The sequence below is a fragment of the Vitis vinifera genome, chromosome 18 (assembly GCF_030704535.1).
Source record: "Vitis vinifera cultivar Pinot Noir 40024 chromosome 18, ASM3070453v1".
In the NCBI taxonomy this organism is placed as follows: domain Eukaryota; kingdom Viridiplantae; phylum Streptophyta; class Magnoliopsida; order Vitales; family Vitaceae; genus Vitis; species Vitis vinifera.
Genome location: NC_081822.1, coordinates 6121999 through 6134512, shown reverse-complemented (window position 1 = coordinate 6134512; position 12514 = coordinate 6121999). Strand labels below are relative to the sequence as shown.

At 36.2% G+C, this 12514-nt stretch overlaps 1 protein-coding gene across 3 annotated transcripts in view; it reads left to right on the top strand.

Moving 5' to 3' along the window:
* The window catches only part of LOC100254031 (protein SABRE), a 90216-nt gene that overhangs the window by 36572 nt on the left and 41130 nt on the right, over positions 1-12514 (top strand). For all 3 annotated transcript variants that reach the window (XM_010666125.3, XM_019216401.2, XM_019216402.2), the window contains 3 exons: positions 2211-2462; positions 5708-7819; positions 10551-12420. In XM_010666125.3, coding sequence (XP_010664427.1) covers positions 2211-2462; positions 5708-7819; positions 10551-12420 — 4234 coding nt within the window. The remainder of the gene's footprint in view (positions 1-2210; positions 2463-5707; positions 7820-10550; positions 12421-12514) is intronic.

Sequence of the window (12514 nt, the reverse complement as noted above, 5' to 3'; positions counted from 1 at the left end):
AAGAGTCTTATTAAGGATGGATAAATTTCTAATGCCCAAACCCTTTTTTTTGTTTTTTCATGCACATAGTAGCCTAATTAACCAGATGCGGCTTCTGATCTTACAACCCCCAACAAAAGAAAGTTCATTTGAATCTTTTCCAATCTAACAGCTACCCTATTAAGGATGACAAAAAAGGACATAAAATAAATTGGCAAGTTGGGTAAGGTGCTTTTTATCAGACTAAGTTTTCCCCCTTTGAAGAGGTACTGTCTTTTCCAAAAAGCAAGTTTTTTCCAGAATCTTTCTTCCATTCCTTCCCAAATCCTGGATGACTTGTAAGGGGCTCCCAAGGGAAGAAGGTGATATATATGTGAAGTAGGGATGAAATAAGGCTAGTTGGCTCTTCATTCACTAGATTAGAAAGGTTTTGACTAAAATTGAAATTCCAAGATGGATTGAAAGTGGACCAATCTACAACTAAGGAAACAAGAATATTTCTAATCCTTGTGACTTTGAAAAGATTTGGTAATTGAAACTTGAGAGGAGGATCACCCAACCAAATATCTTTTCAAAAACGAATTTTTGTGCCATCTCCCACCAAGTATCAAATGAAAATAGAGAAGTTCTTGAAGACTTGAGCAATGAATTTCCAAGGGTACCAGTGTGACTATCTAATTATAGTGTTGGCATCCCAACCATTGGAGTGAAACCTAAATTTGAACTGGTTTCTCAACTTTTTGAAATTCAAATTAATTACAAAGCTGGAGATTACAACTATTTAAATAGATAGCTAGAGAATAGCTAACAATTGTGCTGCCTAGAAACTAGGAGACTTATCCAATCTTAGCTAACAACCTGATGCCTAAAAAACAGGATAAAAGATTTAAATTTAAACTCTAAACAATAATTTAAAAGAACAGCTAACTCCTAGAATCTGATATAATTAGATTTATTATTTAAATGAAACAAAAATATTTGAATAATGGAAAATATCTCCTAGATTTCCTACAAAACCCATAGATACTTAGAATGACCCTATGCCAAGAAGCTTTAATCCCCTTTTGTTCAACTCCCCCCATCTACTCCTAATAGCCTTCCACAACAAATCAAGCATTAAAATACTCCTTTTGGTTTTTGTTTTTTTTTTGGAGTGGTTAAAGATGGGCTTAAATGACATGGCAATGTCTATGATAGACTTGGTTGATTGGTTGGGGTCTTTGTAGGGGTAGCAGTTTTTTGCTTTTGCCTTTTGGTGCTCTTGTATACAACCTTTTTGATAGGCACTATTAATATATATTTTTTTACTTACAAAAAATAAAAAGTCTCCTCTAGCATTGTTTTATTGGACTTGATATCGATCTGCCTCTCACATAGAAGATATTACTTAATTTACCTCAGTTGATAGGGATTGGCGGACTTATACAGGATAACAGGGGTGGGATTGTCTATATTGAAGCAGAGGCACTGGTATTTAACAGGATTGGTATTGCATAAGGATTTGAAAATGACAAGAGAATTGGGCACCTGAAGTAAATGTTTCACTGTGAAGATATAATCACACACAGAGGGATGAAAAATGTTTTGGTGCGCTCCCAGTCTGATGAAAAAAAAAAGGATGAGAAATCCTTCCTGTGTAACAGCCTTAACTGATCAAAAGCAAGAAAGAGGTTATAACTATAAAATTAATTCCTCATGGTGGTAGAAAATCCCCCACAAAAGGAGGTATAAAAATCAATACCTCCAGTATTATCTTAACAGGGGATTTTAAGCTGGTTCTTTCTTGGATGGCTAATCATTGGGAGGGTTCTGGAGATTCAATCATTTGGTGCGGGTAGTTGTGGATCTTGATATTTGAACTATTCTTTCTCTTGGAAGTTTATAATGGTTGAGTAGATTCAGATGAGGGACACACTTGTGTATTTGGAATTTTGGAACATATTCCTGAATAAATTTATTTAACCTCCATTTACATTATTAATGTGCATGATTTGGCAGATTATCTATTGTGTGAAGTTTGATGGCAGGATTACTTTGTATACAAATGTTGTCCTAATCTGGGTTCAGATACCCAAGTAATTTTGGTTGTTCCACTTAAATGATGGCTTCATCTTTTTTCCTTTTCCTTTTTATTTTGTAAAATTTATAATGAATTCTGAAACATTGAATGGCCACTTTATTTTCTGAGCTTGTGTGCCAATATATGTATTTTTGGAATGTTTGCTTTTCAGCCAACCTCACCTATTCGAGCTGAAATTGATGTTAAGCTTGGAGGAACTCAGTGCAATATTATAATCAGTAGATTAAAGCCATGGATGCAACTTCATTTCTCAAAAAAGAAAAAAATGGTGCTACAAGAAGGAGCAGCTAATCCTGACAAGGTGCATTCAACAGATTTCAAAGCCATCATGTGGACATGTACTGTGTCAGCCCCAGAGATGACTACTGTGCTGTATAGTCTTAGTGGGATTCCACTATACCATGTAAGTGACTTTATTAATTACTTATTCATATTTTTGTTGGGATACTGAAAAGGTACTGGACCATTTATCTACTGTGTTGCATACTAGGTGGAACATCTAATAATTCCTTTATGTCAAACCCTCTATAATCTTTGGTTTCATCATGCAAATCAACCAGAATATTACACATAAATTTTCAGGATTCTATGTTGAATTTGGGCAGTGCTATAGTCGTGTCCAAATCCCTCCATAAGAGCCTGAATCTCTTCCTCATTAGATAATCCCAAACCAACAGGTGTAGAGAAGGGTCTCAACACTCTACCATCATGTTCCCTAATCTTAGTGAAGATTCCATAATACCTCCAAATTCTCAGATTTAAGAAATAAGACATTTTCATCATGACAAGGTGGACAATCACAAACATTCCCTATTTCTTTATTGGCAGACTGTTACTACAATGAAAGTTTATTTTAAACCTTGGCACACATGTGTAGTAACTTCTTGAACTAGAATAAGACAAGGGAAATATTTACAGTAACTCTAAAATATTCTTTTATATATAAAAAAAAACTACTGAAGTACTTAATCTGTTGTTTAAGCTCAAATAAGAAAAAAATCATAGCCATAAAATCCCAATGTTTCACTTTGATCAATTTCTATCCAAAATTTTTTAACTTTTGAGAATATCTTTTCTTCTATATTTATTTATTTGATATGGACCAACATTTCATTAAATTATAAAGGAAATAGAGGTTATCTGAATAATGGGTCATCTTTAAAAAAAAAAAAAAAAAAAAAGAACTAGGAGAAAAGAATTATTACCAAATAGGTTCAACAAAATCTATGTAATTGCGACCCTAACACAACCTTAATAATACTGGCAAGGACACTTAGGGGAGTAGGAAGTTCCCAACAATTGTTTCTACCAATGAACTTAGCTAGTTGATCTGCTATGTTGTTGGTGGACATCAGCATCCAGAAAAATGAACAGCGAGCTCATTGGAAAGCTGTTTCTGCAATTATTTGTTTGAGATGCTTAAGTTAAAGATATATGAGTTTCCCTTAAATTCTGAAGGGCTTGTGTTGAAAAATAGTGGGAATCTGTCTTTTCCAAAACCACATCTTTCAGAGAGAAGTAGATGCCCCTAAGGTTGCAAATACTGCATTGTGGGAAATTGAGGAAAAAAAAAAAAGAGACCTTTTCTAGTGAATGAAAATGTTATTCAATTTTAGAGTGGTTGATAAAATATCTTTTAATGTTGAAGCCTTCTGTTTCTGAATCAAAGAATACTAGTAAGGGAACTTGCCCAAAATCACATATTTCAAATATTGTTAATGGACCAGGGGTTGCTCATCTTTGATCAGCTACAAGATCTTAATTAATAGGAAGCTAAAAGTTGATTTAATGCTTTTAGGGGCTCAGGCAAAGGGATCCTTGATCCCATTTCTTATTTAGTGGGGTAGTGAATATCCTTAGTGGAATGACCTTTAGGTTGAAGGTTTAGGATTTGTGAAAGGCATCAAAGTTGATAATACATATTAGGATTTCCCATCTCTATATTTTATAGGACAGTAATTTTTTCTCTTCCATTCATGAAGATGAGTCGTCAAACCTTATTGTTTTTTGATCTAGTGTTAGTCTTAACATCAACCTTCATAGGAGTGCGTTGTTTGGAGTCAACATTCATCACGAGCGCGCACACACACACACACGCACACGCACTGTGAGATAAAGCTCTTATTAGTAATGTCTCTGGATATTCTCATAGGAGCAAAACTCTTTTGATACTTCTTCTTAAAAGTAAATAATATTTATAAAATAATTGTTGGGGTGCCTATTCTGTTAGTATGATTTTCCATTGATGCCCTTGACTCCTTAAAATGGTATTTCATAAGGCTATCATCATTTCTCTGCCTCTTCTGATTCATCAGCAGAGATGTTCCAAAAGATCTTTGTTGGAGGGAGAAACCCCTCACTGTCTCTTTTCCCTATTGGCTTAGGCTTTTGTGATAGGAAAATTCCCCTATTTTTGTTATCTGTTCAAGCTATTTTGCTTCTACTTCTTATAACTATAACTTTTGCTGCAATTTTAATGATAGGGAAATTGATTGCTATCTTCTCTTTTCCACACCTTGGATTAAGTATATTTTCTTTCTCCACTCTTGAAAGCTACTATTAGGCTCTGGGTAGGAGCATTTCTCTTCTATTTCTCTTACATTTTTTTTCTAAGGATGGAGCCATGGGCACTTTCTGTCTAGTTGAATTGATTTGGAAAAGAAGACATCTCCATAAGACTTGGTGTTGATTCCTCAAGAAAATAAATACACTTCAAGTTTAGAGAACTTCAAAAAACCATTGGCCTCTTAGATGCGTCTTTTTTCTTGTGTTATATTTCTCCTTTTACTTCTAAAAAAAATCCTTTTTTTTTTCAGATAGGTAAATAAAAAGTGTAGTAAATAAAATGCTTGCCAAAACGAATGCACTAGGGTATACATGATGTATACAATGGCTGCCAAAAGGTGAAAGTAAAAAGGAAAAGGGACAAAAAAAAAAAAAAAAAAAAAAAACTACTCCTTTTCTCAATGAAAACCTAACCAATCAACAAAGTTGATTGAGAACATTGGGCCTTCATCCATGTACAACTTGGTCCAAGAAAACAAATTACAAAGAAATGAGCTTTTCAGCCTTTGTTTAGAAAACTCCTTTTCAAATGCTCTTCTATTCCTCTCCTTCCAAATTGTCAAAAAAAATGCACAAAGAAGCTGCACCCTTCACCTTTTTTCATTTCTTTCCAAAAAAGAATCATGTCATCCTAAGAGAGTCTCTCTCAACAGAGGAAGATAACACCCAAGACACTCCAAAAAGAGAAAACAGAAGCTACCACAATACCCTTGTCTTGCCACAATGGAGAAGGATGTGGTTAATCGATTCCTGCATGTTTATGTATTTCTATGCTTCATACTTGTCAGAACACCACTTTTATGAGTCACCATATAGTAAGTATGAATCAAATGGTATAGCTTAGTAGATGGTATTGTCATTTGTAGGGTTCTTTTCCCATTCTTTTAATTGTTAAATAAAACAATATACTAAATGGCTTACATGATCACAAGTTTGTTTTGGTCCATAAACAATAGGGCATATAGGTGCTTAATCTTTTCAATTATCTGGATGGATGGTCCTGATATGCATTTATTTATTGATTTTTGCAAGTGTTAAACTAAGATTTTATTGTATGAGATAATCTTTAATTTCCTATTGTAGGGTTGCTCACAATCTTCACATGTCTTTGCAAATAACATATCAAATATGGGAACTACTGTGCACATGGAACTTGGTGAGCTAAATTTGCACATGGCTGATGAATATCAAGAATGCCTGAAAGAAAGCCTGTTTGGTGTGGAAACAAACTCAGGTTCCTTGCTGCATATAGCAAAGTTTAGTTTGGATTGGGGTAAAAAAGACATGGAATCATTCGAAGGGGATGGACCTAGCTGCAAATTGGTTCTCTCTATTGATGTGACTGGTATGGGTGTTCACTTCACCTTTAATCGTGTTGAATCACTTATATCAGCTGGTATGTCGTTTCAAGCTCTCTTGAAAAGTCTTTCTGCTTCTGAAAAAACAACACAGAATCGCAAAGGCCGTTCATCCAAACCATCTGGGAAAGGAACTCGACTTGTGAAAGTTAATCTAGAACGGTGTTCTATAAATTTCTGTGGTGATGCAGGCCTCGAAAACACAGTTATTGCAGATCCCAAGCGTGTGAATTATGGATCGCAAGGTGGTAGAATTGTAATCAATGTCTCAGCTGATGGTACACCACGTAATGCAAATATAATGTCCACAATTTCTGAAGAATGCAAGAAGTTGAAGTATTCTTTATCTCTAGACATATTCCATCTTAGTTTCTGTATGAACAAAGAGAGACAATCCACACAGATGGAACTTGAAAGGGCCAGATCTACATATCAAGAACACTTGGATGAACACAAACCTGGTGCAAAAGTGGCACTGTTTGACATGCAGAATGCAAAATTTGTACGGCGTTCTGGTGGTCCTAAAGAGATTGCTGTCTGCTCGCTTTTTAGTGCTACTGATATTGCAGTCAGGTGGGAGCCTGATGTACATCTATCATTGTTTGAACTTTTTCTACATCTGAAGTCATTGGTACATGATCAGAAGGTAAGGGGTCTTGATAAGGAATATGTAGGAGATGTGTTAAGTGCCGGAGATGTTGATCAGAAGAAAGATGTTTCAAAGGAATCAGGAGTACTTGATAAACAACAAAAGAAAAGGGAATCTGTGTTTGCTGTTGATGTGGAAATGCTGAACATATCTGCCGAGGTTGGAGATGGAGTTGATGTGACGGTGCAGGTTCAGTCAATTTTTTCTGAAAATGCCAGGATAGGAGTTCTTCTTGAAGGACTTATGCTCAGTTTCAATGGATGCAGGGTATTCAAAAGTAGCCGGATGCAAATTTCCCGTATTCCTAATACCTCTGTTAGCTCATCTGATGCAAAACTACATGTAATGACCACATGGGATTGGGTAATTCAAGGCCTTGATGTTCATATCTGCATGCCTTATAGGTTGCAGTTGCGTGCCATTGAGGATTCTGTTGAGGATATGTTGCGAGCATTGAAGCTTATCACTGCTGCTAAAACTAAACTTATATTTCCTGTGATGAAAGAAAGCTCAAAACCTAAAAAGCCCAATTCCACAAAATTTGGGGGTGTGAAGTTTTGCATACGTAAGCTTACTGCTGATATTGAGGAAGAACCAATCCAGGGATGGCTTGATGAACATTACCATCTGATGAAGAATGAGGCCTGTGAATTAGCTGTCAGGTTGAAATTTCTTGAGGATCTTATCTCCAAAGGCAACCAATGCCCTGGAACTGCTGAGGCAAATGATTCTATGCATGAGAAAAAGATCCACTATAATGGAGTTGAGATTGATATGCAAGATTCTTCTTCTATTTGCAAAATTAAAGAAGAAATTTATAAACAATCATTCAATTCATATTACAAGGCATGTCAGAGTCTTACACCATCCGAAGGTTCAGGTGCCTGTAAGGAGGGGTTTCAGGCTGGTTTCAAGCCTAGCACTTCCAGAACATCTCTTCTTTCCATTTCTGCTACTGAATTGGATGTAAGCTTAACAAGAATTGAAGGTGGTGATGCTGGGATGATAGAGGTTGTGAAGAAGCTTGATCCTGTCTGTCTAGAAAATAATATACCATTTTCTCGACTTCTTGGGACAAATATTCTCTTGCACACAGGCACTCTTGTTGCTCGATTGCGAAATTACACATTTCCTCTTTTTTCGGCAACTTTTGGTAAATGCGAAGGTCGTGTTGTGCTAGCACAGCAGGTTAGGTTTCAATGCGGCCTTTTCCTCGTTTAGTCTAGTCTTTTCTATTATTTTTTGGTTTTACTTGGTTAACAATTCTCTTTTACCTTGCTGGAGGTGCTTATTTATGTACTTTTTCTTGTAAACGTGCTTTACCTTTTTTTCTTTTTTCTTTTTTTAATATCACAAAATAAACTGTGCATTGATTTGAATTTTAAGTGTAAATCATGGATTAGAAATCTTTCAAAACACAAAAGATGATCGAAAAAAGAAGAAAACTCTAGCACGACAGCTATATGTACAAAATATACAATAATGTACAGTCGAAGGGGGAAAAGAAATCCCCTGCAGAAGAAATCATCTGCTTGGCTTCATGTTTAGCTAATCAATTTGAAACATCATTAGTTGAACAAGAGGGGACTAAGAGAAGGAACAACCTAAGCTGCTGGAATTTGGGGAAGCCACTTGTTGTACTTCCAAAGACCTCTCTCTGACTTAGATACTCATGGGACTACTATAGTAGAATCTCTTTCCACCAAATAATTGGAACAATGCAAAGCCTTGGCTTGTAATAAGCCCTTCAAAAGAGCTAAGATCTTTACCTCAATTGTAGAACCATCTGCTATTGATTCAAACAAGGCTTACAACCTAATGGAGGTGAAGTCTGTGTTAAGAGCATTTTACAACCTTCCCCGTTTGACCTACATACCATGTTCCAATCAAGCTATATAATGTTCAATTGAATACCTTAAAAAGCTATAGAGGTTTCTTGGAATACCTTAAAAATTGTATCTAACTTGGAATATATCAAATCCCAAATAGATTCTAGAGGTTTCTTGAGGAAAGTTATGCTCTTTGGCATTAGGTTATTTTGAGCATCTATGAGACACACTCTAATGGGTAGGATGCCAACACTATAATTAGATGGTCACATCGTGACCCCTTGAAGGTTATTGCAAAGATCTTTCAGGATTTTTCTAGACACACTTGTTTTATGGTGGAGAATGGGGCAAGAATCTGTTTTTGGGAAGATTTGTGGTGGTGGGGTCAATCTTTGGATCTCATAATTTCTTGGATTTTCTTCTCCTTTCTCTTGGAACCTTAATTTCCAGTATCACCTCTCTTAATTAAATGTGGTAGACCTTAAAAGACACATGTCCTCTCTCACTTGTGTGTATTTATCTCCATTCGTCCCAGATGTGAAAGGTTGGCCATTATCTTCTTCATGATTATTCACTGTAAAGGTTTTTTTTTAGCATTGTCCAATCCATCAGATCTAACTCCTTTCTATCCAACTAAATTTTTATGGAAATAAAAAATCCATCTAAAGTCAAGGTCTTTGCTTTGCTTGTTTGAGCCCTTAATCTCGATGTTTGCCTTTTGTGTATGAAGAGTAGAGAATTGGTGGTCATCTTTTCTTACATTTTCCATTGACGTCGGGGTTATGGCATGGGCCATTCAACTAGCTAATTTGGATTGGGTTTCTACTAGGAGCATTTGTGGCTTGATGACCATCTCATATAGGGGATTGGGGAGCCCCATTAGAGGCAAGGTTTTTTGGCAAACTGCTTGTCTCACATTGATTTGGATTGTTTAGCGGGAAAAAAATGCTAGGGTTTTTTAGGACAAGGTTAGAACTTAAGAGACTCTTTGGTGTCTCATTCATTTTTATTTATCCTTTTGGGTCTTATGCACCACAACATTTAAGGACATTCCTCTCAATGTGGTCCAAATTGACTAGCATTTGGTGTGTAGATTGAAAGATTTGGGTTAGCAAGGAGAGGAGCATTGATTAGGTCTCACTTGGAAGGAGAAGTTAACCTAATATTGGAGCAATGAGTTGTTTTTTTATATGTTCCCATGTGATATATACTAATGTGTAGGCCTACTTAGTATTGTGGAGGTTTCAAACATGCTTTTTTTTTTATCGGTTCCTTGTATTTTAAGGAGAATTACTCATCCTTCTTTTGTATCTCTTTATCCATATTTAATACATTTTTTGTTCCTGATTAAAAAAAATAAAAATAGAGATGCCCGAGAAGTTCAAATCTTTTAATTTTTGTATTGGTGATGTTTCAACGAAAACTGAAATTCCAATCCAAATATGAGAAAGAAGAATATAGAATGGATAAAATAGAGGAGCCTCTCATTCTCACAATTCTGAAGAGGTTAGGAAATTGAATGTGGAATGCCTAGTGCCTGGTTCCCCAACCACAAGTGTTCCGAAAAGTTGACTTTTGCACCGTTTTTCAAGCATTGTTACTGTAAGGATCTATTATTTTGAGGTTACTTCTGAGAAGTAACAATATTGGTTGCCGTATTGATAATGATACTGGTTTTTGTGGAATATTACCATGGATTTTCCTTAATTTATTGAGAAAAAAATTGTTTTATCAATTACCATATATATACACACACACACAACAGTGCCGTAGGCTAGTTACTAGTTATGGAGTGATTTATTGCCTATAATATATATATATATATATATATATATATATATATATATATATATATATATAGTTTGTGGAGTATATTAGCATGGGAAGACATTTGAGCTTATGGCGACTGGAAGAAGTGTTTGCTATTGATGCATTTGTTTGGAAGCCTCAATAATTTTAACTGAAATTAAAGAAGCTTTCTTATTTTTATGTCTTCCTATCTTCATTGATTGATTTGTTTTGTTTGTTGTTTGTTTGTTTTGTTCGTTCATATATATGCTCTTTGATTATTAATATCCTTTTTATTGCAGGCAACTTGTTTTCAGCCACAAATTTACCAAGACGTTTTCATAGGGAGATGGAGGAAGGTGTGCATGCTTCGTTCAGCTAGTGGCACAACTCCACCAATGAAAACATACTCTGAGTTACCTATACATTTTCAAAAGGGAGAAATATCATTTGGTGTGGGTTTTGAACCATCTTTTGCTGATATAAGCTATGCTTTTACTGTGGCCCTTCGCAGAGCTAATTTAAGTGTTAGGAGTGTTAATCCTATTGCCATACAAGCTCAGCCACCTAAAAAGGAACGGAGCTTACCATGGTGGGATGATGTAAGAAACTACATTCATGGAAACATTACCTTATTCTTTTCTGAGACCAGATGGAATGTACTTGCAACTACTGATCCTTATGAAAAACTTGACAAACTTCAACTGATTTCTGGTTATATGGAAATTCAGCAGTCAGATGGTCGTGTTTTTGTCTCAGCGAAGGATTTCAAGATTTTATTGAGCAGTTTGGAGAGTTTGGTAAACAGTTCTAACTTAAAACTCCCTGCTGGTGTGTCTGGTGCTTTCCTTGAAGCCCCAGTCTTTACCCTGGAAGTTACAATGGATTGGGAATGTGATTCTGGGAATCCCCTGAATCATTATTTATATGCACTTCCAATTGAAGGAAAACCCCGTGAAAAGGTTTTTGATCCCTTCAGATCTACTTCTCTGTCCCTCCGCTGGAACTTCTCATTTAGACCCCCTCTTCCCTCATGTGAAAAACAGTCCTCATCTATGGAGGATGGAGCTGCCATTGATGAAGTTAACTATGGCCCTCCTTATAAGTCCGAGAATGTTGGAATTGTTTCACCAACCGTAAATTTTGGTGCTCATGATTTAGCATGGATAATTAAATTCTGGAACTTAAATTACCTCCCACCTCATAAATTGCGTACCTTTTCTCGGTGGCCTCGTTTTGGAGTTCCTAGAGTTGCTAGATCAGGAAATTTGTCATTGGACAAGGTGATGACAGAATTTATGCTACGAATAGATGCAACACCTACTTGTATCAAGAATATGCCCTTGGATGATGATGACCCTGCCAAAGGTTTGACATTTAAGATGACAAAGTTGAAATATGAAATCTGTTATAGTCGGGGTAAGCAAAAATATACTTTTGAATGCAAACGTGATACCCTCGATCTTGTCTACCAGGGGATTGACCTTCACATGCCTAAAGCATATCTAAGTAAGGAAGATTGCACTAGTGTTGCAAAAGTAGTTCAAATGACAAGGAAAAGTTCACAATCTGTATCCTTGGATAAAGGTAACACTGAAAAAGGCAACTCCATGAGTGACTGTACAGGAAAACACCGTGATGATGGATTTCTATTATCATCTGATTATTTTACTATCAGAAAGCAGGCCCCAAAAGCAGATCCTGCAAGGTTGTTGGCATGGCAAGAAGCTGGTAGAAGAAATGTTGAGATGACATATGTGAGGTCTGAGTTTGAAAATGGCAGTGAGAGTGATGAGCACACACGATCTGACCCAAGTGATGATGATGGATATAATGTGGTAATAGCAGACAATTGTCAACGTGTTTTTGTTTACGGCCTTAAGCTTTTGTGGACTATTGAGAATAGAGATGCTGTTTGGTCCTGGGTTGGTGGACTATCCAAGGGATTTCAACCTCCGAAGCCTTCTCCTTCTAGGCAGTATGCACAGAGGAAGTTGCTTGAGGAAAGCCAGATAATTGATGGAGCAGAAGTTGTTCAAGATGATGTTTCTAAGCCCCCTTCTGTCAGCCGTGATGCAATTTCCCCTTCTCCACAGCATGTGGAGACCTCAGCACCAGTTTCATCTCCAGCACATTCAGTCATAGTAGAGAGCTCATCATCTGGTATGGCTGGTAAGTTGTAAGCTGATCTAAATATTTTGATTACAAAAGTAGTTTGAAAGTTTATATTCATTGGCAGAAGCGACATTCCAAAAATGTGAAGTCA